The sequence below is a fragment of the Xyrauchen texanus genome, chromosome 4 (assembly GCF_025860055.1).
Source record: "Xyrauchen texanus isolate HMW12.3.18 chromosome 4, RBS_HiC_50CHRs, whole genome shotgun sequence".
Classification (NCBI taxonomy): domain Eukaryota; kingdom Metazoa; phylum Chordata; class Actinopteri; order Cypriniformes; family Catostomidae; genus Xyrauchen; species Xyrauchen texanus.
The window spans coordinates 38397380-38422978 of NC_068279.1; the positions used below are offsets into that span (position 1 = coordinate 38397380).

A 25599-nucleotide genomic window follows, 5' to 3' on the forward strand; every position below is an offset into this window, starting at 1 on the left:
TTAATTGGATATCATTTTAATAATTGTAATATTTATTTTCTTCCCCAATTTGGAATACCCAATTCCCAATGCACTCTAGTGGCGGAGGACGAATCTCAGTTGCCTCTGTGTCTGAGACATCTATCTGTGCATCTTATCACGTGGCTTGTTGAGCATGTTACCATGGAGACATAGCGCTTGTGGAGGCTTCACGCTATTCTCCACGGCAACAACGCACAACTCACCACACGCCCCACCGAGAGCCACATTATAGCGACCACAAGGAGGTTATCCCATGTGACTCTACCTTCCCCAGCAACCAGGCCAATTGGTTGCTTAGGAGACCTGGCTGGTGTTACTCAGCATGACCTGGATTCGAACTTGCGACTCCAGGTGTGGTAATCAGTGTCTTTACTCGCTGAGCTACCCAGGCCCATTTAAATAGTTATAAAACACGAAGACTAATTGTGACACTTTATGAAGTGAACGCACCCTCAGCAGTAATCTGTCCAATCACCGCTTGAAGAACCCTCAAGACAACACATTTTTCTACTGCTGTGTATCCAAACGCATTACCAAGCAAATAAATAAATGAATAAACAAATAAATAAATAAATAAACTCTGGTTGACAATGATCATCTTTATTTAAAAATCTGATTAAGAAGTGTGTGTGTGTGTATATATATATATATATATATATATATATATATATATATATATATATATATATATATATATTAGTTCAGCAAGTAAAGAGGCATTAACATATCCAAAATAAACAAAATACAGTACATTAAGAATGTTCATGTACATGTATAAGTGTTGTTATATTGTGTACACTGTAAACATTTCAATTGAAACTTTCTTAAGTGACACTAAGGCAACAATGGAGAAGAGGTTTGAGCCCTAATGACACAACAGTTATTTCTTAAAACTCTCGACGTTACTCCTCCTTCTGTCTTTTCAGTCTGCTCAGTAAAACCAGAGGGACTATAAAGAATGCTGAACTAGCTATAAAGCATAATTCGGCTCCAGCCAACCAATACACTATAAAAAAGAAAAATTTTATTATATTTTGTGGTTGTGAGGTGCAAAAATATTACACACAAAAATAAAGATTGATTTGTGAATAAATTATATTGGTATTATAGATGAGACATTTCCATGCACTGTAATCATACATTATGTTTACATTAAGCATCATGTACATTTAAACAACCTAGTAAACCAAATAAGACATTTAAATTCAACATGAACTTTAAACTGACTCTATAACAGCCCCTCCCTTCAAACCACTTAGGAACATTCTGGAATGTGAAGCCCACTTTTCATGATCCAATCATATCCTGATGTATAAAATCAAGTCCAACCCTACATCATTGAATATCCTGCTTCACTAGAAAATGTGTCAGATTATGAAAGTAAAATGGGTTATGAGCGGTGTTTAAATTAGTTTGAACTGGATCAAGGTACATCTGAATAGAAATCCTTCTTGCTTACCTGAAGAAGTCACAATGGGGCCTAGAGCTCGAGCTAAAGCTCCAAGACTTCGAAGGATTCCCATTACTGTTCCCTTCTGACTGGCTGAGCCTAACACATCAATATAACGCATCATTGATACTATCACCAATCAGCATTCAGGCTAGAATATTATTGAGAAATCTATTGAATGTAATTGTAGTTCTTATTGAATTTATGAAAATCTTATGGCACAAGACAAAAAAGAAATCCAAATAAAAATAAATCACCATGTCCAGACACCTGCGCTGAAAGGCATGGAACAACAATAGCAGCAGCTGCAAGCACAAAAACAAAACAAAACACTATATAAAGAAATATCTGCATTCATGGATGATTGAATGAAAAACAGACATTAATTAAAAAATCACAACAATTAAAGGTGCACTCAGAAATTGGCACCCTGACACCTATTGATGCACACTGACACCTATAGGGCCGTGCATGCAGCATCATTCAAAATCAATAGTTTTCAGTTAAATGCCATTGTTAAAAATCACTATTATGAGTCAGGCATGATTAATTTAACCCATTAGTGAAAGTGTCCAATCACAGGGCACCTATTGAGATTAGGCTTGTGGTATTCAACTGGTCATGTGGTCCTAACATGGCAGCCCACACAAGGGGACCCTCCCCATGTAAAACAGAATATAAGGTTATTGATATGACTGGAGTCTTCATTTCATGTAAGTGCTCATGATTTTATATATATGTTTCAAAATTGCAAGTACTTTTTGGGGGAGTAAAACTTTTTTAATGAGGAAAAAAATTACTGAGTGCACTTTTAATTGAGCTCTCTGTTGCAAAGCATGCATTTGGATATTGAGAATACTGTAAATACATGCATACTTTCTTACCAAATGAGTACAAAAATAAGCCAGAATAGAGGAGTGTCAAATTCCAGGCCATTCCAATGAGCAAGAAGGCTGGTATAAGGCATACAATTGCCTGAAACATATATGAAAACAAATATTTAGTCATGATATGAGCTACAGGCCTTTGACTGCCTCTTTTGAGCTGTTAATAATTAAATAAGTCACATTTTGAGTTTCAAAGATAGTTGTATTGAAATGACTCTTTTTATTATTATTGACTTGTGATTCAGTAATGTATGACAGAGTTTACCACGCTAAGAGTCTGGATCTGATGGCCTGGTTTGATCCTGCGGGCATATCCGCCCTGGATCACCGCCATGGTAATGCCAATGAAAAAGAACATCTTCCCCTGCTGCATGCTACAACAGACGAAATGAGTGTTTCTGAAAACCTCATAGACATCGCTCATAGACACACTGATTTCAATATGTCATGGTTTGTTTAAGCAAAAAACCATGCCTCAGACAAGTCTTGCCAAGAGAGTGGGAGTGGAGCATTAGCAGTTTTGAAGTCATGGATCCTAAGGGCAGCTACACATTTCTGCAACCTTTGTTCCCTTTCCCTCCATTCCTGTTGTTTATAATAGATAATAGTTGCTTCAAACTTCCTGGTTTAAAATTTTAATGCTGTTTTAACTTCCTGTTTCCTTATGGCCACATACAAATACACCTAAAAGCTGTTTTTACTGCTTCGTGATCACAAAACCTCATGGTTTAAGTTGCATCTTGACCTCAAAATCGATTATCATCTGCTGAGGGCAGTGTGTCCGTTTAAGATAATGTAATGCTTGTGAAATGCTTGAATGCCATTGCACTTAACAGTTGAATGCTGTTGCAATTGTTTGCTCTCCTACAACTAGTGCTATTGCCACATCAGTGTAGCTGAAGCGACCGCAGCCTATGGCTTTTTTTTTCTTCTTCTTTTAAATATTCTGCAGCCTGGTTGTCATTATATACTGAATCATCTTAACCAGACACTGATTTTTCAAACCAAACTCTTGTTATCTACAGGTTTCAGTGGCTTAACTTTAAGCCTTACCTTGAAAACTGGAAGCGCTGATGTGTTAGAAAACTCAAAGTGAATTCCAACCCAGAGAAGAGAAATAGATATGTGAAGTAAACCAAGCCAAGCATCTTCAGATTTTGCATTTCTATTGTGAAAATAAATTAAGGTATAAAATAAAATGATTCGAAGAAAGAAAAAATGCTGTGACACTTTAAAGAGCAATAACAGATGTTTAGTAGTACTGAGTAAGCTAAGCATTCAAAATGGTTAAATATAAGACTTCTAGATCTGGTGAAACGTCTTCATGAACTCACTTTGTTCAGATGGTGGATTCTCTGTTCTTGTAACAGCAGTGAAATTGAAAAGTGCAACAGGTGAAAGGAGATCTCCAGATTGTTGAATCCCTGACGATCCTGATGATTTCTGTGCCATGGACAACATACATCAGTTTCATAATTAAAGACAATTTGAATGAAACTAATTTAAATAAACTTACCTATTATAATTCGGGCCTTAAAAATTCCATCGAAAACAAAACATTTGAAGAATAAGCGCTAATTCACTATCATGATTTTTTGTTAATTCACGCATTTTATTTCATAACTAATTTCCAACAAATTGAATTGAGTGATCTTTAACAAAAAATTTTTTTTCCTAAATATTTCTAGTTTCATTAATTTAATTTAGTTAATTTGAATTCCATCAAATACAATTTGATGGACATTTGCTGTAAAATATAAATTTGTTGAGTGTAACAAGATTAGATAGGCCTATAACAATTAACTGATTGTAGTGTAATATAGTAATTGAATATATATTACATACTTATTATTATGTTATATACTATCCCTCGAATATATATCACATATCCTAAGCAAGAATAAGTCAGTTTATTTAATTAGCATTCAGTCAGTAAACTGATTCTTTCATTGATTATTAAATGTTTGCTGTTTGGCCTCACTGAATTGCATTCTGTCACCTCCTTTTGTAAAGTCTCTGGCAGCATGAGGAAAATGAAGATCAGGTCCCCTAAAGAAAAAAGTACAGCCAACATGGCAGGGCCTTGATAAAACATCTCAGCATCTTTGAGCTTCAGAGCAAAGTATGCTCCCATTAACGGCCCCAGTGTGAATCCCAAGGAGAAAGCAACACCAATCATTGCCTGACAATATGATAAAAACAGATAAACCAACAAAATAAAGTTATTGCTTGAAGGATTTTTGTTTGTTTGTTTGTTTTAAAATGTAACAACGATCTTGTAAACATGATCTCATTAAATTATTTAACTCACCATTCCCTTGTTTCTTGCTTTAGGACAAGGTAGGTCAGCCACAATAGCAGTGCACAGGCTGACATTACCCTTACAAATTCCTCCCACCACCCGAGACAGGAGGAACATACTAAAACTGTGAGAAAAAGCCCACAGAATGTAGGAGCCTATGAGACCCACCTAAAAGCACAAGAAAAATATTCCATTTCATATTAGTGGGTCTGGAAAAGGCTTTGACAAAACATGAAGGCATTGAAGAAACATTGTGAGCACTTCAATTATTAACAATGAATTATTGATTGTTTACCATCCTTATGGCTATGGCACTTACATCTTAAATTACACAAAGAAACATTTATGACTGTGTGGGTCCAATAGCTTATTTTAATTGTCATATTATGGTATAGTCTATACCTACAGTTGTTAAAAGCAGCAGTGGTTTTCTTCCATAGTCATCTGAAAGAGCCCCAATAATGGGTGATGAAAGAAATTGTAGAAAAGAGTAGAGCGAGCCTATCAGACCTAAGACACCCCAGATGAAGAGATGCAACAGGTCAAATACAACAGGTCAATTTAAATGTTGTGCTTCATTTAAACAAACCCCCAAGATCGACTGGAGTAAGTTACCTCCGAAAAGAACACTGTTATATTTAGTTTCCATAGGAACTCCAACTGCACCTCTGAACCAGTTCACTATACTCTGTAATGACTGGTACACACTATCCTGTGAAATGCAAAAAGTAATGCAGCAGACATTAGAATCATAAAAGAAAGCTATTTTTGATACACATTAATTGGGTGCCATTCCTATCAAGTGGAACACAAATCTATCAGAGTAAAAAAAAAAAAGACTGTATGCACAACAATGCATTTCTGGCAGATTTCTGGGCTCACATGTCAATGAAATGAAAAATGAATGAATGTATATGAAAAAGTGAATGAACGTATTATCAGTTTCATTTAATGAGAAAGAACTGCTCCGAGCTTGGAGGCTTTACACAGACCTGACTCTTGAACAAACTAAGCTGAAATATAATAAGTGTGTAAAAAGGCCTTTTGTGCAGGATATGTTCTGTCAGTTTTAGACAAAAACAAGTAGGAGGAACATGTCAGAGCTGGAGAAATACACACTCACAAATACATCATGTAAAGTCAAACAATCTATGGCTATGTACAAAATGAGTAATCTAAGTTATAGGCTGTACAGCAGCATTTCTTTTTGAATAATGAACCAGGACCTTTTCAGCTCGTTTAAATCACCGCAAAGCACACAAACATAAAATAAATCAGAGTTATAACCTTTAAACGTTGACCTCACCCCAGTTTGACTGTAGTGGTCCAGGATAGAGGGGAGCAGGGGTAATATTAATGTAAAACCCAGCAAGTCAAGCAGCAGTGCCAAGAAGACCACCCTGATGACTCTGGAAGAGCGGGCATCCTCAGCAGATGCATTTTGGTCACTTGCCATTTCTCCTCTCTTTCCACTGGTTGTACAGAAATAGTTTAAACTGCTGAGAACCCTTAAAACATCTCCTGTGGTCAATGAACAGAATTTGCAGCTCTTAGAGGGAATCACTGGAGAAAAACAAAACATCAAATTGAAAAACAGTAATGCTTACACAGTACAATATAGGCTATATCCTGACGTCATTTCTTGTTATTGTTATTAAAGGGATAGTTCTACCTAAAATGAAAATTCTCTCATCATTTACTCACCCTCATGCCATCCCAGATGTTTATGACTTTCTTTCTTCTGCTGAACTCAAATTAAGTTTAACAACATCAGTGTTTTAATCCATGTCTTCAGATGTGATATGATAGGTGTGGGTTAAAAACAGATCAATATTGAAGTCCTTTTTTACTATCAATCTCCACTTTCACTTTCACATTATTTTTCTTTAGTTTTTTTGACGATTTGCTTTTTTTGTGCATATCATGACCTATTGATCAGGACTGGTCAAAGGTGGAGATTGATAGTAAAAAATGACTTACATATTTATCTATTTTTCACCCACACCTATTATATTTTCTGAAGACATGGATTAAACCAATATGGATTACTTTTAAGCTGCCTTTATGTTCTTTTGGAGCTTCAGAGTTCTGGTCACAATTCAGATACATTGTATGGACCACAGAGCTGAAATATTCTTCAAGAATTCTTCATCTGTGTTCAACAGAGAAAAGAAAGTCATACACATCTGGGATGCCATGAGTGTGAGTAAATGTTGAGAGAATTTTTATTCTTAGGTGAACTACCCCTTTAATGCAATTTCTGGGCAGTGCAATATGTTACCCATTACATACTTTAAATACATAAAGAAGTGCTGAGGCAATTAGTGACAACCAATTTAACCTTGTAAGTTAGGCTATTTGAATCCAGTTTGCTTAATAGTCTCAAGGCACATATGCGGTTTACTTAACTGCAACTAATTAAGAAAATACTTGACCGTTAATACCACAGTTATGCTGGAGACTTTCTTCTTTCTAAACTAGACGGTACAGTTAGTTTGATATCTTACCTCCAGATCAATCGGAGTTCGCAGCAGATGATGCGCGAATTTCCACAAACTCTCCCATCGCTCGTGAACACACACCAGGAAGCGCGGTGTCTCATTTCACCAGTTACGACACAACTGTGACGTATAGAAGGAAGAGATGATTTCTGTCAATTAAATCACTGTGTAAATACTTTGAAAAAACGAAGCAATGATGGTATTCAGTGGAGCGCAGATATTTAATAATGCCACACATTGAAGGGGTACAGATACAAATGACTCTATAAGACTTATGTGAACTAGACATAATTGCATTTGGGTTGTGAGCGGGAAGACCCATAATAATGTATGCTACAATCAAAGTCCATATTATAGGCTACAAGAGGTCGTCTATATCTTGAATACATGAACTGGCCATTTTAGGGTTTCCATAAAATTATATTTTTTTAAATAATGTTAAACAATAAATGAACAATTATTCAATTGTTATAAACAACATTTTTAAATGTATTGTTTATTTTTCAAGTTCAGATTTACAGCAGTTTGACAAGCAACCGTGTAATGTTTTCCAGTGACCGCAAGAGGAAGTTCATTGACACAATGTCGAAATAGCACAACGGTGTGGTATTTTTGAGTTAATATTTAATAACTCATACAGGTGGGCGAAAATAACATTTACATCCAGTATGTTTCAAACAGATTATTTTAACATTTCTGGAAAGCAGGTGCATGCATTTCTTATTACAGTTTTACATCCACTCATGTTTTTCAGTTCTACATTACGATCGAAACACTAGATAGGCCTATACGCATTTCAATTTTGCAATTAAATTTGATTGTTTGTTTTTTTATTGATTATTAAAAACATTACATTTACAAAATTTGATTTCTTTAAAGATTATTCAATTCGGTGCAATTATGTTAAAATATTTAAATGCGTAAATGTAATACACACACACACACACACACACCCACATACATACATACATACATACATACATACATACATACATATATATATATATATATATATATATATATATATATATATATATATATATATAGACAACAAAAGTTTAGATATTTTATGTGCATTTTCAGTGTTTCAACTGTCACGGGGTAATTTAAACACGAAATAGGCCCACAAAATACATCAGCGCGTTTGGATGTTAATAAAGTTGAATAAAGTTATGTGTTCACTAGAACATGAAAAGCTAACATTAAATGACCATGTATATAATTTATGTATTTGTTTATTTTCGCCGGCGGAACTATACGAAAAGCAGACGTTTCCTGGGGAACACAGACACAGCAGCAGTGCACTGAAGTTAAAGGCATGTGTCACTGTCTTGACAAAATGGTCAATAGTTGATATGAAAGTATTTTAAAAAGAGCATTCACACATTACTGTTATCTCTTGTTATCTATTTTTCGTCCATAGTGACTTAAGTTTTCTTTACTTTGTGCTCTAAAATATTTCACATGCTAGATAGAATCTGTTCTTAGACTTTAATCTTATGACTATCTGTAAAGTTTATTTTTAGTAAATATACGATCTTTAGAAATTTTTATGAAAAGGAATGTTTATGTTAAATGAGTATCCCTAAGAAAACGTCTTGATTTTCATGAAATAGAAAATTCATGTTATTTGTAAAGAATATATATTTAATTGTTTTGGAAAATAAGGATTTTATTGTGTCATGATTTCAAACAAACTTCTTTCAAGTTGTCATTATGGGGTATTGTTTGAAGAATTTTGAGGAAAATAATTTATTTAATCCATTTTTGAAAAAGGATTACAAATTTCCACATAACAAAATGTGGAAAAAGTGAAGCGCTGTGAATACTTTAAGGATTCACTGTACATACACTTCTATAAATCCTATTTTTATGATTGTTTACTACTACAGGAAATTTATTTATTTGTTTATTACAAGACAAATGAGTGCCATTTTCTTACAAATTGCTATATCATGTTGATTTTCTGCGCAATGGTGGTGAATTTTCAGCGTACATACTTTTTCTTACTCAAGGTGGCGCTGTTGTGTCAGTGATCGACTTGATTTACATTTGACAATGAAGTAACCTATAGCAAGTACAACACATGAACAGGATGATTTGAAATTCTACTGAAATTCTCCAATTTGTGCATCTATTTAGACTAAAGTGTCTGAGAAAAAACTTTTAGAAAATGAAGCTCAAGTCAATATATATTTGACAGCAGTTGCGTCTCATGAAATTTCAGCGTGGAAGTAATGAATCCAGTTTCATCATTTGTTGCATCTTCTCTTAAAAATAAAGCATAGAAATAAAACAATGTATTCTATTGTATTTTCTTATTGTTAATGTTTTGAAAATTTGACACTGTCGGGGCATTTTGTGGATTAATTTGTGATAAATACAAGTCTGGGACGCCAGATACACGAGGTATATAATAATGTTTGTCAAAATGCAAATGCACTTAAGGTTTAAGCTGGGATGGGATGGGGGGGGGTTGGGTTTACACACTTTTCCTTTAAAGAAAAACATAACGGGTTAAGTGTCAAATTGCTGACAAAAAGTGTGTATTTAATCTCTTTGTTCTACAGATCTACTCCGTAGACATCAACAGACCAAAGGACTGCTGGAAAAAAATTAGCTTCAAACCGAAACCTTGGAATGCTTTTATTCTTAGGAATAGTGGCTGACAATATTTGGAAAAAAGAGACGTGCATATGAACAATATGAAGTACATCTAAACTCGGTTTCAAATGAGAAAGTGTGCTGGTAGGATGATTTCACCACCATGAACAGTAAGAGGCAAATCATGTAAATGTCCCTTTTAAAAAATTTATTAAAATTGCAACAAACAGGTTCTAATACAATTTCTTAAATAATTCGAAAACATTACATCTATAAAAATGTGTGTTAACATTTAAAACAGTGCCAGCAAGTTAAGCCTACATACAGACCAAAAACACCCAAACATTTTCATACCGTAAATAAAAATATATATATATATATATCGAAAAAAAAAAAGACCTTGTACAGGTAGATTACAGTATCTCAATCAGATTTGGATCGTTTTTGTAGAGTAACAGAAGAGCGGGGCAAGGCCAGCTATTTGTGTATTATATGCAATGCATAATCTGAGGCAACAAAAACATTACCAAAGAAACTGTAATCACTGGGAAGAGATGAATCGTCTCATATTTGATGGGAATGGTTCGTTTGGATAATGATGTGTGTAATGTGGTCATGAGGAAGCCCTTTCTTCATATGGAGACTCATAGCTGTCCATGGGTGGGCAGGTGCAGACGAGATGTTGGTCTCCATAGATGTCATCAATCCTTGAAATTGTAGGCCAGAACTTGGTCTCAGGTCTCACAAAAGGCTAAAATAGGATTATTTCAAATGTTTTAATGTTTAAAATAATTCTTCCAATAAAGTATATAGTATGTGTAGCTTTAAAACCAGCTGTACGCACCATGGGGAAAGCAGCGTACTCCCTGGAGTAAGGTCTGTCCCATGTGGAGGAGGTAATACAGGCCAATGAGTGAGGAGACATCTTTGAACGACATAGATGCAAGACAAAACTGAGGTTAGAAGCGGTTTTGCTCTTATTTTAATTTAGTCATATCAAAGCTATAGGTTTTAAGGTATTTGTAAGTTTCACAATAGTGGTGTGTTCAAAAAAAGTTCAGCTCGATCCAGCCTTTGAAAATTATGTTTACAGTATTGCACTGACAATGACAGTCTATGGGGCAAGGCATTCTGGAGGGTTTGAAGTAGAAATGTGAAGGTAATCATTTATTAAAGTGCTTATATGAATTATTCTGTACAAAAATATGTCACTTGAACTGTAAAGTCATCCTATTAATGGTATGAACACAATTTGTTCTCATCTTACAGCACTAGCAAACGCATGGCGAGTCACTTCAGAGAAAGTGTCTGCCGAAAGCATAAATTCTAGGTGGCACTTCCATTTATACATTAGGCACGCAGTGTATTTTTGCTAGATGTAACTACATGTCATGTCCCACGTTTATGGTGTCCTGCTGCATATTGCATGGACATTTCCAGATTTACCATCTTAATATGGACATTAAAAAGAGTTTAATAGATTATATATAACTGTTGCACAGACAAATGTTTTTTGTGGCTATACTTTTTAAACAGTGTGCATTTTAACGTTCCATAGACTTCCATTGTAAAATCATTATTAACTGTATACACATGATTGAAGCTTTATAGATGCTGTCGATACAGTCTAACTTGTATTGAACCCGGGACATTCCTTTAGGACAGTCACCTTGAGAGGATTAACCCTTGAATCCATTCTGCCCTCCTCAATGTCTGCAATTTCTTGTCGAATTGCCAGCAGCGAGTCACAGAATCGGTCCAGTTCAGCCTTGTCCTCCGACTCTGTGGGCTCAATCATTAGAGTTCCAGGCACAGGCCAGGACATGGTTGGTGCATGAAAACCTGTTATAAAAGTTTTGGGAGAATCAGTGAAGTGCCGCACATCTGAAAAACCAGTTAATTTATGACCGTATTTCACTTACCGTAATCTTGCAGTCTTTTTGCTACATCAACTGCCTCAATGTTTGCAGTCTTTTTAAATGGACGAACATCCAAAATAAATTCATGTGCAACAAAGCCTGAAATTACAAAATAAAAAATCATTGCAAAAAAATTATAGATATTCATAGGTACTTTTCTCAATTAATTTTTAAGCAAAGCTCAAGTAAGTGTCAAGATCAATCATACAAGACAATATCTGGCATATAATTCAATAACACTGCAACAACTTACCTTTAGAGCCCCTGAAAAGAATTTTGTAGTGATTTTCAAGTCTTTTAGCCATGTAATTGGCATTAAGGATGGCCACCTCCGTAGCGTGCGCAAGACCCTTTGAACCCATCATCTGTTGAATGCAAAACGCACGGTGCATGAGATTAATAAATGTATTATTCAGATAGACCAAGACAACTGAAGCAAGATAAAACATTCAGCAGGGGTGCTGACCTTAATATAAGCCCATGAGATGGGCAGGATGGCACTGGAGCCCCAGGGAGCAGCACTGATGGTGCCCAGAGAACACAATGCATTGCTGGACTGGATGTTCACGACTGGATGATTGGGAAGGAAGGGAGCGAGATGCTGTTTCCTACAGGAGAAGGTCATCTGCTTATAATGTTGCATTGATCAACAAATTAATGATCCTGGTAGGTGACATATCACCATTCAGTCAGCTACTTTATATTAATTTTGGAATAAAGTAGCTGACTGAATGGGGATATATATAATTATTATTATTTTTATTTCTTTTGAAGATGTTCTGGACACTCCTTCAATAAAGGTCTATGGGACTAAACCATTTTAATGTGCATTTGATGAAAGTTTGCATTGAAGTTTAATACTTTTAGAACGATGCTTATCTTTGCCAGTACCACTATAAATCATTCACCTCAAAGGGATGGTTCACCCAAAAATGAAAATTCTCTTATAATTTCTTCTTTCTTCAGCAGAACACAAATTAAGATTTTTTTTTTTTTAGAATATCATCCCTCTCATCACAGGGAGAAACAACAATATTGAAGACCTTTTTTATTCCATTAAATCTCAACTTCAGATGTGAAAGTGAAACTAAACAGGCACCACATGTGACTTTCAGGAGGTAAAAGTGGATTTAGAGCATAAAAAGACACATTTTGAACTGTTTCTCACCCACACCTATCATATTGCTTCTCAAGATATGGATTAAACCACTGGAGACTTTTGGATTACTTCTATGTTTCCTTTGTGATTTTTTTTAAATAAAGTTCTGGTCACCATTCACTTGCATTTTGAGGACCAACAGAGCTGAGATGACATTTTGTTTGTTCTGCTGAAGAAAGTCATACACATCTGGGGTGAGTAAATAATGAAAGAAATTTTCATTTCTGGTTGTACTATCCCTTTAATCTGTGAATATTAAACACTTACACTCCTATTGGTCCCATCCCAGGGCCACCACCACCGTGAGGGATGCAGAAGGTTTTGTGGAGGTTCAAGTGAGAAACGTCTGAGCCATAGTCCCCCGGTCGACATAATCCCACCTGAAATGAAAATTTAGGCATGATGACCCATCAGAACATGCACATTCACTGTAAAACGCTTAGCCATGATATCACTGTATGAAAACAGCAGAAGAGAAATATTCCTAGAATTTCACTGCATACATCATCGGTCCTTTCCATACCTGTGCGTTCATGTTGGCGCCATCTAGGTAGACTTGTCCACCATTTTGATGAATGAGATCACACACTTCACTGACATTCTCCTCGAACACACCATTAGTGGAGGGGTATGTGATCATTATAGCCGCCAAGTTTGCCTTATGTTTGTCCACCTATGAGAACAGCGAGTAAATTGTGTGATTAGACTTCACAATTTTGCAATCAGGCACAAGAATTTCATAAGAGTACAGAGAATCTTACGCACACACATGATTATGTTATCAGTGTAAATTGGCCTCTAATGAAAGATAATAGCTTTCTGCCCGTTCTGTGAACTCAGGATAATTGTTTTCTCCTGATTTAAAAATGTAACAGTTTGGTTTTAATGGTTGAAGTAAAATATCCAGTTCTCTATTATTGCAACAGTGTCAAACTGCAGATAACGGAATTGTACATACCATGGCCTTGAGATGAGCCACATCAATGTTGCCATCTTTGTCTATTTCCACAACCTGAACTTTCATGCCTGCCATCTGAGCACTGGCAGGGTTCGTTCCATGAGCTGACTTGGGAATCAGGCAAACCTAGATAGATGCAGAACAGTTACAATATGGGTGACTGGAAAAAAAGCGAGGGAAAATAGTCCATGCTACTGGACGCTTAATCCAACATAGAAGACAACAATAGATTTTAGTTTGTGTACAATTCCCGTTATCCTGCCTAGAATGACTTGGAACGACATGAGGGTGAACAAAAGACAATAGTCATTAAGTGAACTATACCTTTAAGTAGTTATGAATGTTTCTATTTCACAATACACCATAAAGCAGAATACAGTTTTGCAGAGATTTGGACACAGGGACAATGTGGCCCAAACACTTGTGTAATTTTCAGTGGGGCACCATGGACAAACTCATCGTCCAAGGACTACAAGCTTTCAGAGTCTTAGAAATCACCAAATATGGAATCTCCCATTGAAGTTGAATCCTGTAATGGGGTGGTTGTTTTCTATGGATATTTACTCAACCATGGCAGTTTGAACCTTGGCTGTTTTAAGAGCTGCATCTGCTATCTAAGATCTACTTATAAGGGAGTTGATAAAAACAAAGGCCAGATTACAAAACACTGCAATGACTTGACTAAGCAGTCTTGCCGCTGATCTTTTTTCCAGCCACCTCTAACAATTTGCCACTTTTCAGCACTTTTTATCTCAGCAAACTTAATACTTCACTTCCAGTTAGGTCTACCTTTAGTTTCAGTCACACCAAAAAAAACTAAAAAGTGATTTTTCACCATTTTGACCATTCTTTTTATAAAAGGCTGTAACTTGTCAAAATTCTGGATCACTTATGAAACCTTTGCTATCCTTCGACCAAGTATTTTAGGTAGTGTACTACGTGAATTACAAAATTCAATTTCTGTCAAATTAATCTTTGAGCAATGAACATTTCACATAGACATGTTTGAGAACTTGGGAGGTTTCCAAATTACAGAGAAGAAATGCCCCCCCAAATGAGATTTTATTTAAATATTAAATGGTAATGATTAAATTATTTAATTGAATAGTTCACCCCAAAAGAAATATTAAGCTCTTAAATCTTATTTCTGGAGGAGATTTTCAGTGAATAACAACTTAATTTCAGTCTGACTTTGAATATTGCGTTTGAGTCGTATGGACTACATTCATGATTCTTTTTGTTGTTTTTGGTGCTTGACAGACGTGGTCACTATGTCGAAGAGAAAAAAAAAAATACATTCTTAATTTCAGTTTAGTTTTTCAGAAAAGAAAAAAATAATAATTATAATTATATATATAACCATATTCATACAACAAGATTTATTTACTTGATAAGCAAAATACATTTTTATTGAAAAACAAATAAACAGTGATAAGTGATTGCAGTGATAAGAGTTTGGGACAACATACAGGTGAGGAGTTTTCATTTTGGGCTAAAATGTTCTTTAAAAAGTTCAATTCTTTGGGAATACATTATTTTCACTGCAGGATGATACTCACTGTTCTGTGAGATTCTCCTTTGGAGTTCAGGTAGGCCTTAATTGCAGCCAAGCCTGCGTATTCCCCCTGTGCACCACTACAGGAAAAATAAATCAATCATTCCATCATGTAACAGTTCTGCCTCAGCAAAGCAGAGTTCAAAGATTGCGTCAAAGGGCTTTAGTGCAAAAGTACAGTATGCTAATGGTCTTGTTAAAGTGTCAACCAAGCAGTATGTATTGATGGGTACACACCCCCATACTTATCAGCCTTAGCAAACAGTATCTGACTAAAAAAAAGACAGTGTCATGTTGATATTTGCTTTGTCAACCACAGAAATGTCATTTAAATACATAAGGCTGTAAGTGAGGTCCAATAGATTGTGTTTACAGTTAAGGTACTAAACCATTCATGGCTGTATTCCAATATAATTTCAGCCAGTGGGTATTTATTTCACATATGCCATTTGTTACTAGCTGAAGACTTACCTATTTGGTTGAAAGGAGATCTTATCATATCCTGTAATCTCACAAAGGTCTCTCTCAAGCTGCCTGAAGAGCTGCTGATAACCTTCAGCCTGCTCCAATGGCACAAAGGGGTGGATGTTTGCAAATTCCCTCCAGGTGATCGGCTGAAGAGAGTTAAGAAATCGTGAAAAGATCAGATTAGTGGTTTTTATTCTACTGCAACGAAGCTTAATGTTATATTAACATATCCAATTAACATAATTACAGTAATTACAATGCTGACTCACCATGAGCTCTGATGAACTGTTCAGCTTCATTGTGCAAGAGCCCTGGAACCAGAACAATGAGGCTTTCAATAAAATAATGAAAATATTGCCATCTAACACCATTACAAAAGGACAAAGCCTAATGCAATCCCTCAGATTATTTACTTACCAATGGAATCATACTGTGCACAAGGGAAATATCCTTGTTTTCCAGGCGCTTCATGTAGCGTACAATATTGGTCTCTGAATGATAACTGCAATCGAGACGAATTACAATTAAGTTACCATGGCATGTCTACACATCTGCTTTAATATTAAGATTTTATTTTCATCATTGAGACAAAGAATTTTTATTTTTTTTTTATTTTTCTTTGTTGGGAGATGGGATGTTCTAAGCTTCTTTGAGAACTTACCACATTTCTATCTGTTTAAGCTGTCTCAGTTGCTTCGGTCTCAATGATGAAAATTATTCCAAAACTCTGTCTTGTTTTCTTGTAAAATTATCTAAACATTCTTTAAACATAATTTACTTGTCAATCGAAATGGCATAAGATATTATGTCTTTTTTAAGAGAAATCTGACCAAATTAAGTGAACTTTAGACTTAAACAAGAAAGAAATCTGCCAATGGGTTAAGAACAATAAACTTGTTTTCCCTTTGAATTGAGTTTATTTTTCTTACCCCATTGGCAAACAGTTTTTTCTTGTTAAGCATTTATTTTACTAGATTCGGTTAGATTTAATTCAAAACAAGACTTAAAATCTTACGGAAGTTTGCTTCTTAAGTAAATAAATCATGTTTCAAGAATGTTTAGATAATTTTACTGGAAAACAAGTAAAAAATACTTGTCTTAATCGTTTTTTGCAGTGCTGGTGTACCAAGGAGTATTGATGCCATTTTAAAGGCAATGGTGGTCACACAATTTTGATTTAGCTTTTCTTTTTGTTTTTCCACTGCACTTTGTATGAAGTTAATTGATACAAATTATTTAAATGGAATCATCTTAAAAAAAAACAAAAAAAAAAAAACATATACAACACTTTTCAAAACTGCCTAAAACTTATGAACAGTACACTGTACAATGTCCTGCAACTGGTTCCTATTTATCAACTTTTTGCCTTCACTAGTTCATTTTAGTTGCTGCTGCGGTGACAAATGAACTCTAAGTTGAGGTCATAGAAGTTACATGCATAATTCAAATAATAAAAGAATCTGAAACATGCGGTATACAGTAAAACAATAACTAACAACTAGTGGAGCAAACAAACCTGTTAAAAACAGGATGGGTGAGGAAATTGCTGGTTCTCTTGAAAGGACTTGCCAACAGTCCTTTAGTTCGCTCACTCATCTTCTCAGCAATAAGCTCCTGATAAATAACCGAAAGACTATCAATTGTTGGCACACACAGACAAGGAATTTTACAAATACCTAAAATAAAATTTCCCCTTGATTTAGGGCTTTAGCAAGAACTTACAGCCGAGGATTCACATCCAAAGATCCAGAGCAGATCGTCCAAGTCTCTCTCAGTGACCGTTTCATCCAGAGACACGCCAAGCTAAAAAATTTTTAAAAAAACAACATCATGATGTTGTTGTTGTTCTTAAAGGGATCCCTTATTCTTAAAGGGATCGTTCACCCAAAAATGAAAATTCACTCAACCTCATTTTGTTCCAAACCCATATGACTCTTTAGTGGAACAAAAAAGATGTTCAGCAGAATGTTAATCTCTGTCACCATTCACTGCAATGTAAGTGAATGGTGATTAAGGCTAACATTCTGCCTAACATCTTTTTTGAATGTTAGACAGAATTATTTTTTTATTATTATTAATTTTAGTTCAAACATTTCCACAGGACTCACCACTCCATCACTGTAGAACCGTAGGTTGATCTCCCGCTGCATGGCTTTTTCTAAAATGTCCTTGCCAGCCACACCACAGTTAATCTTAAGCGTGTCAAAGAAGTTCTCATGCTGGAGTTTGTGCCCAGCTCTTTTCAGCCCTATTATAACATAATGGAAGACAATCCGGATTGCAAAAATAGCAAAAAAAATAATAAAAAAAACAACTCTAGGCATGTAAATAAACAGATTTAGGTGAACTACATGCCTTCAGCTAGAATCAAGGTGGCATTGTGGGTTCTCTCTGCAATGTGCCTCAAACCTTGAGGTCCATGGTACAAAGCATACATAGCAGCCATGTTTGCAAGAAGAGCCTGAAATTCAGGACAATTAAATTGAGCACAAAAAGACAACAAACAAATTGAAACAAAAATGGTGTTCAATTAAAAATTGAAGCTCTACCTGGGCTGTGCATATGTTGCTAGTGGCTTTGTCTCTACGGATGTGCTGTTCTCTGGTTTGGAGAGCCAGGCGATAAACCTCTTTTCCAGCTGCATCCCTGGATTTGACCGTCCATACACAGACACACATTCAATTGGAGGACATTCTATTGAATTATATAGTTTTTTTTATATAAAGCTATTTATAATTTACTACAGGCTAACCCAAACCCTACCCCTTAAATAAAACTTATTTGCAATAACTAGATTAATACAAAAAAAAAAAAAACAACCTTTGAAAATCATTACGATTAATTTTTCCTATTAAGCATATCCTGGCTGTTCCCCAAAAGGAAGGTTTTGACAGGTTTAGCTAGCTTCTGGGGACAATTTTGTTCCCAAACTATAGGTAACTCACACACATTCAAAGTCTTGGAGAAGCACAGGCTATTATTACAAAAAGGCAAGCATTATAAAAGATACCAGACAACGTATCAGAGGTAAAACAACCAATAAAACTCACCTGGTCACTCCAACCATTCTTCCAGGCATCATCCGGACCAGATTGTCTTTGACTGCAAAGAATGCAGCATGAGGCCCACCATAGCAGAGAGGCACTCCAAAGCGCTGAGAGCTGCCCAAGACGATGTCTACTCCAAACTCACTTGGAGGACGCAGCATGCAGAGAGCCAGCAAGTCTGTGGCACAGCAAGCCAGTGCCTTAAAAACAAACAATGGGACAGGATCACAATCTGCTATGTTGTTCATGTTTGCATCACATGATATTAATGTTATATTCTGTGTACAATTTGGGAAAACTATTTATAGTACACCCGAAAAGCTTGGCAGTCACTTTTTCATTGTAGTTTTTCCATACAACTCTTTTTGTGTTCCACAGAAAAACAAAAGTAAAAAGGGTATGCAAAAAATGAGGGTAAGTGAATAATCAGATGTATTTTTTGGGTGAACTACTCCTTTGAAATTTGTTAATCTGGCTTTAATAATGACATTGGAAGGTAGGATGTACATACATTCCCCTTGTGAGCCCGATCAACAAGTGCAGTGAAATCTTCCACCCTGCCCTCAGTATTGGGGTACTGGAAGAGCACACCGCTAACATCCTTTCCACTGAAGTCCATCTCATGAGGAAGCTTGAGAACGGTCTTCACACCAATGTAACTAAAAGATGCAAAACATTTAATCAGTCACAAATATGACTATCGTGCAAAACTAGATTCTGCAAATTGGTAAACTAGGCACTAAGACTTAGAACTAGACTCCTAAATCCTTACTTGGCTCTGGTTTGCACAACTGCAATAGTCTGAGGATGACAGCGAGGGTCAATGTAGAACGTTCTTCTTTTGTTTTGCCTTTGAAATGGAACAGGTGAATATTAATTGTCTTTCTAAATCAGGAGTGCCTGCTCCCACCCTTATGATATACCATCATGCATGGATTGGATAAGAAATGGACGAGCTTGTTCAAAGGATTAGATTAGAGACTGAACATTGCAGATAGCAGTGTTACAGTATTGCACATCCCTATGCTAAATGGAATCATGTCCTTAGCAGACTTTTCCAGTAAATAGTCCACTAACCTGTGGCAGAGTTGCATGGCCTCTGCAGCTGCAGTGCCTTCATCCAATAACGAAGCATTGGCTACTGCCATTCCAGTGATGTCACAGACCATCGTCTGATAATTGAGCAAGCTCTCTAAACGCCCCTGGGAAACTTCAGGCTGGTAGGGTGTGTATTGTGTCACCCTGTAAAGAATACAGAGAAATTATGCATGAATTACAATGCAGATGAAACAACCTAACCTTAAAAACTGGCTGTCATCCATAAAAGTATCTTCAGCATCACAAGATGTATCTGATGTTGAGCATGCGATGCCCTTAATATTACAAAATCACATAAAAGCAATTTGCTTTTTGAATGGATCTGTTCTGCCCACGTTAAAACTGTAATGAACAATCTGTTCCAGACTGTGGATGCAAACTTTTTAAATCTCATGACTGAAACACAGGGTTGATTTGTATTTGGTCCAGTTTTGTCCCCTCAAGTGCCTGTAAAACAACAACAAAACATACCATCCAGAATTCTCAAGTAGGTTTCTTTGTATGACTTGTGGAACAGAGCAGTTGTAATAGCCCATTCCGATGTAGGATCTCCATATCTTGTTCTTTGAGGCGATCTTTTGGAGTGACTCAAGAATTTCATTCTCACCTACAGTGATTAAGCACATAAGAACAATTTGAATTTCAGAGTATATTGATCAAAGCAAACTGCGTGTAAATACACCATGCCTTTCCTATCTTAATGGGATAGTGCTCACGTGCTTTGTCACTGGGCAATTTTTTTTTATCATACATTTAAAAAAAAAAAAAAAAAAAAAAGATAAAAAAAAACCTGGTTTGATTAGTTCTATTAATTTTGACCACGTTGCAAGATCAAAACTCTGTTGGTTGTGGAGAATTAAATTAAAAGCAGCTTCTCTTCTATTTAAAAAGTGACTACCACCATAACACAAATTTGTTAGGAAGTTTCTCACAAGACTCATGAGTATTAAGCAATGACCGCCACATGTCCTGAACAACACCAAATTTTCCTTGGTATATAACATTGTCCTATAAATTACCTACAAAACTATGATGAATGATACAAGGGTTGGGTTTATTGATTAATACAGTGTGTTTTCCATTTATAATTTACAAGAGAAAAAGTAAATAAAGGGCACATATGGGACATTTCCTGATGGCTAGGTAAGTAGTTTAATCGCCGTTGCTTGAGGCCACTGGAGCCTGTGCATACCGAGACACAGGAATTCCCGAGGCATTGTGCTGCAGCTTAGCAACACAGCAACTGAACGGGACAAAGATAATGCTGTAGAAAAACAGCTACCGAGGGGGGATAGAAATACACATTGCTGAACACCTCAGGCTAACATCTCTATGGGATATTCCTTTTGTCAATATCTACATTCAGTGGAGGATTTAGGCGTGGGTGACGTGGGTAGCCTCCCGGTGGCTTATGACCACCCCCCGGTTAACAACTTTTGTGAAGCGGGCTTCACCCAGGGCACCATTCAAGCTAGAACAGCTAATGTCTACATTGCATATTTGCAAATAACCAATTGCCCAGTTTTTTTTATAACTTTGATGAAAGATGTATCAAAATATAGCAGAGAATAGGACAAATAAAAATGTATATATATAAAAAATGTAAAAGGACAAAGGGAAAGTTATAAAGCGATCCATTATTGTAGAGTAGTGAATTTCTCACAGGATTGCAGACCAGGCTCAGTGTAGCTGAACCAGCAGAATCCAGTATAGCCCCCCCATCAGCTTCAGCATGGCTTGCTTCATTACAGACAGACCCAAGCAGAGGCAAAAACTAACTCACTCCTGCCATATGTCTAACCTGATAATAACTATAGCAGCATTTCTGCGAAATTTTATACCTTTGAAATAAATGTTTTGGCATTAAATTTCCAAAGTTAAATGAGAAAGGGTTGGTCGTTGCCCGTTTAGTATGTAATCCATAAATAACTCTAATCTGATAATGAGCATTGCAAAATGTAAAATAATCTAATAACAATTACTTGATTTTTGTCATTTGATTACATAATCCCAATTACATGTAATCTGTTACTATCCAGCACTTATTATAGCTGTACTCCTGGGTACTGCCTTTCAATTTTGCAGAATATAATTTTTCTACAGCATAATTTTTTTTTTAATAACTGTGTTACGGTAATGAAGAAAAACATCAGAAAATGTTACGTTAATGTAAATTGGTGGTAAATGTGTTCTTTAAATAATGTCACAATCCAAAACATTGTTTTCATTAATCAAAATATAATTTCATATTTATTTTGCATTTATTTGGAGTTAAATATGACCAAGATATTTTCTTGAAACAGTTTTGTGAGAATCACATGCTACTTTTTATATCTCACTGATTATTGAAATGAGGGACAAAACATGTACATCTACATACAAAAATCCTCTTTGTTAAAAATCAAGAAATTAATAATAATAAACATACAAAAGTTAAAATTAAGGAAATGTGTATACTCAGGGAATTTCCCTCTTCCATTCTAAAATAATTTAATTATATTATTTTAAAATGCACACTCTTCTCTTGGGAGCACATGTAACTTCATCTGTCCTTAGCAAGAGGTCACAATGTTAAACTGCCAAACAAAGCATTTAAAAAGAAAACAAATTCATACATATAAATATAAAATGAAAGGAATGGGTGTGCAAGATATCAAACAATATACTGTATTATAAATATATTTTCCATAAGAAAACTGCACAACTCAAAGTTGTGTCCTCACTTTGTGTCAACTCCAATTTTAATTTTTTTTTATAATCCTGATTAAATCAGACAATGGTCAGCTAAACGCAGAGTACCCCTTTCCCGCTTCCTGCTCATGGTGGATGCAACAGTAGGACATGTGGTCTGGTAAGTCTCATATTTTGGTAACTCTTTACCTTAAGGTTCCATTTACTACCATTAATTAACATGAACTAACAATGAACAATACTTTTACAGCATTCATTAATCTTAACTAGTAAACATTAACTAAATAACATCAAATATAACACAAAGTGCATAACTGATATTAAAAATAAGAAAACAACTATTCCCATAAAATATAATGAAATTAACTGGGTCATGCAGGGAATTGTGGGAACACCTGATTATTGTTTTGCTGTAATTTTAACAATAATTTACTGTAAAAAAGTACATGTACTCTAATTGTAAACATTTACATCATGTTTACCAATAATTATAAAAGGAAAATCCTATTTACATCTAAACAATGTTTTGTTTTACAATATATTATTTTTTTTATCTGTATATTTTACATACAGTTAAAAAAATTATACTTGTTAATCAATTAAAGTTTTATTTCTGTAGCATTTTTATAGTCTTTAACCATTAAAACTAGACATATTTTAAAGTGCAGCGTTCAAAACATGGTAAAGATGGAAAATATTACATTTAGTCTGAACAGTGTGAAAACTGTATTTATATTGAATGCATGTGATCACTTAACTCATATTTGACAATTAAAGACTAAATCTCTGGATCAAATTAAAATAGCATGCCTTTTTAGTGTGTCTGGAGCTCACACAAACTACAGTAAGTTATGAAGTGAATGAGTGTAAATTCAGAAAAAAAAAAAAAAAAAGTGTTTTATATAAAACTGTTCCCTTACATGGTTTGACCCTTGTCAACAAATACAACATTAATTCAAATTAATTTAGTATGATAAAAAAAAAAACAAGTCTTAAAACACGTTTAGTCCCTCCTCAAGAATCAGAATACATTAATATAAAAATGCAAAAGCACTACTGTGCATGTTAATAGTGTCAGAGATTAAAATAAAGGTGTTTATCCACACGTGATATCACAAGCAATATCTTTATTTATTAGCTCAAAGGTGCTTCAAATGGTTAACCGACGTTAGAACTGAATAACAGCTCAATGTTCCATATTAATGCCATTAAATATCCAGTTTTTACACAAAGTTGTGTGTTGAGCAGCGCTGGCGTGATGTAATGCGACTGCTAACCAGATCAAACTGGCCTGGTGACGCTGAACTTTACACTCTAATTGTCATCCTATTGGCATCGGCTGAGGCGGCAGGAGATTGGTGCTGCTCGCCGGGCTCCGCAAAAACAACTCCAAATATGTTCAAAGGAAGACTTAACGGGGGGAAGACACTCCTGTAAGGTCTATTGGCACACAAAGAGCGTGTAACCTACATTCCACCCGAGATGGTCGCCTTTGTTAGGAACTCCTAATTCAGTTTTCGAGAGTTCAAACTAAATATGTGATGGTGGAAATGCTTTACGGCTTTCTTAATTATTGTGCTGCATTAAGAACCGACCAAGAGAGCATCTGAAAGCAGACACATTTTTGAAATGTTCTTTAACACAAATATAACCTCATAACCGATTTGACTCACAGAGGGTCAATGCAAATATAAGATGAATTCACGTCAACAAACGACACGTGTTTCCTCAGTCTGTACGCTGCGAGTGAAGAGTATGAGGTGAAACTTACACACAGGATCGTCCATTTTCAAACTTCTTCCCAGACGAATGGCTGCAGGGATTGTGTTTTCTATAAGCTGGGAAACAGACTGAAATCGAGGGGAAATTTGATCCATTATCATTTTTTTCTTCTTCAATAAAACACTTAAAACTGTATGCTAGCACGAAAGTCAAAAAATAAAAATAAAGCGTTTAAAAGTGTTTTAATTTAATATTAGTTAATTTAGGCTGTTTAATTACACTAAACAATTGTCTTACCTCAATTGCAATAGTATTGAGCATCTCTCGTTTCTCTTTGTCACCCGGTCCAATGTGCCTCTCAGCGAAATCATCGTGTCTCGGCAGGATTCTTTCAATCCTTCTGGACCAAAACACTTGTGAAGTGCTCAGAGCGCGAGCATTTGAAGATAAACCTGCAGTTAAACCTTGAAGTTTCTTCAAAACATCAGCTTTGCTGCAAATATTCCTATAATACGGCATGCGGGCGTTCATCGACCTGCTGACGATAACGCCCCACGATTTAGCGCAGCTCTGCATGTTCTTCTCTTTAAATGTACTGATGTGTTGGACAGAAGAGTCTCTTAGCCAGCCTGCACGCCGCGTGTAACCCGCTACATGTCTCTGAAATTCCTTAAAAGTGTCTATTCCACACGCCTCCTCGTTGAGCAGCCAATGGATAAGGGAAATCTCTCTGACGCAGGGACAAGCCCCAGTCTGTCTCTCAGGTCCCTTCACTTTCTCGTGTGCTGTTGTTTGTAGGAAGTGGTTTATATCTTCCTAAGTAGGCCTATGTGCTCATTAAATCCTGCCTTTGTCATAAATGCACCAAGGAATATTGTAATCATGGAAATATTGTTAGAAGTTGGTGCATGATCTTAACTTGGACTCTCCTAAGAATCCTAATGTACAGCTTGCCTTTTTTCTTTAAGCATGGTTTTGATCAATTAACATTGGTGAAGAACCCATACTATATGATGAATTTATGGCATTACGCTGCATGCTCTATTATTAGGGAAGTGAGTATCCTGATCTTATTATTTCCATTCATATTTTCCAACTCCAAACCATATAAACTTGAATGCTTATCGGCTTCAATCATTTTCAAGTGGTATGTATTTGTGTAATGAGGGAGCGTGTGGCGAAAGTGACTGACACCAGCAGCTTCTTTACCTCAGTTA

The 25599-nt window shown here is 35.7% G+C and overlaps 2 protein-coding genes across 4 annotated transcripts; both read right to left on the bottom strand.

Annotated features, from left to right (window-relative positions):
- Window positions 1-726: 726 nt before the first annotated feature.
- LOC127642663 (major facilitator superfamily domain-containing protein 10-like) lies at window positions 727-7256 on the bottom strand. Of its 3 annotated transcripts, none has more exons than XM_052125223.1 (13): window positions 7168-7256; window positions 5967-6223; window positions 5276-5372; window positions 5067-5170; window positions 4670-4828; window positions 4340-4540; window positions 3693-3801; window positions 3412-3523; window positions 2624-2732; window positions 2356-2446; window positions 1729-1776; window positions 1481-1570; window positions 727-1027 (listed from the first exon to the last, which is right to left on the bottom strand). In XM_052125223.1, exons 2-13 carry the CDS (start codon window positions 6114-6116, stop codon window positions 924-926), a joined length of 1374 nt encoding a protein of 457 aa, XP_051981183.1. In that variant the 5' UTR covers window positions 6117-6223; window positions 7168-7256; the 3' UTR covers window positions 727-923. The 3 variants fall into 3 exon arrangements, with proteins under 3 accessions (XP_051981183.1, XP_051981182.1, XP_051981185.1); XM_052125222.1 differs by lacking the exon at window positions 7168-7256 and adding an exon at window positions 6365-6510; XM_052125225.1 differs by lacking the exon at window positions 7168-7256 and adding an exon at window positions 6365-6509 and having other exon boundaries at window positions 4358-4540.
- Window positions 7257-9898: 2642 nt separating this feature from the next.
- Window positions 9899-25012, bottom strand: LOC127643327 (glycine dehydrogenase (decarboxylating), mitochondrial-like). Its single transcript, XM_052126024.1, has 25 exons — window positions 24680-25012; window positions 24432-24510; window positions 20441-20576; window positions 19949-20113; window positions 19644-19721; window positions 19383-19530; window positions 18875-19071; window positions 18374-18470; window positions 18180-18285; window positions 17933-18072; window positions 17547-17627; window positions 17341-17438; window positions 16242-16326; window positions 16094-16135; window positions 15828-15970; window positions 15361-15436; window positions 13802-13927; window positions 13367-13516; window positions 13111-13223; window positions 12151-12292; window positions 11938-12049; window positions 11688-11783; window positions 11435-11607; window positions 10610-10690; window positions 9899-10516 (listed from the first exon to the last, which is right to left on the bottom strand). Exons 1-25 carry the CDS (start codon window positions 24956-24958, stop codon window positions 10379-10381), a joined length of 3081 nt encoding a protein of 1026 aa, XP_051981984.1. The 5' UTR covers window positions 24959-25012; the 3' UTR covers window positions 9899-10378.
- Between the last annotated feature and the right edge of the window lie 587 nt (window positions 25013-25599).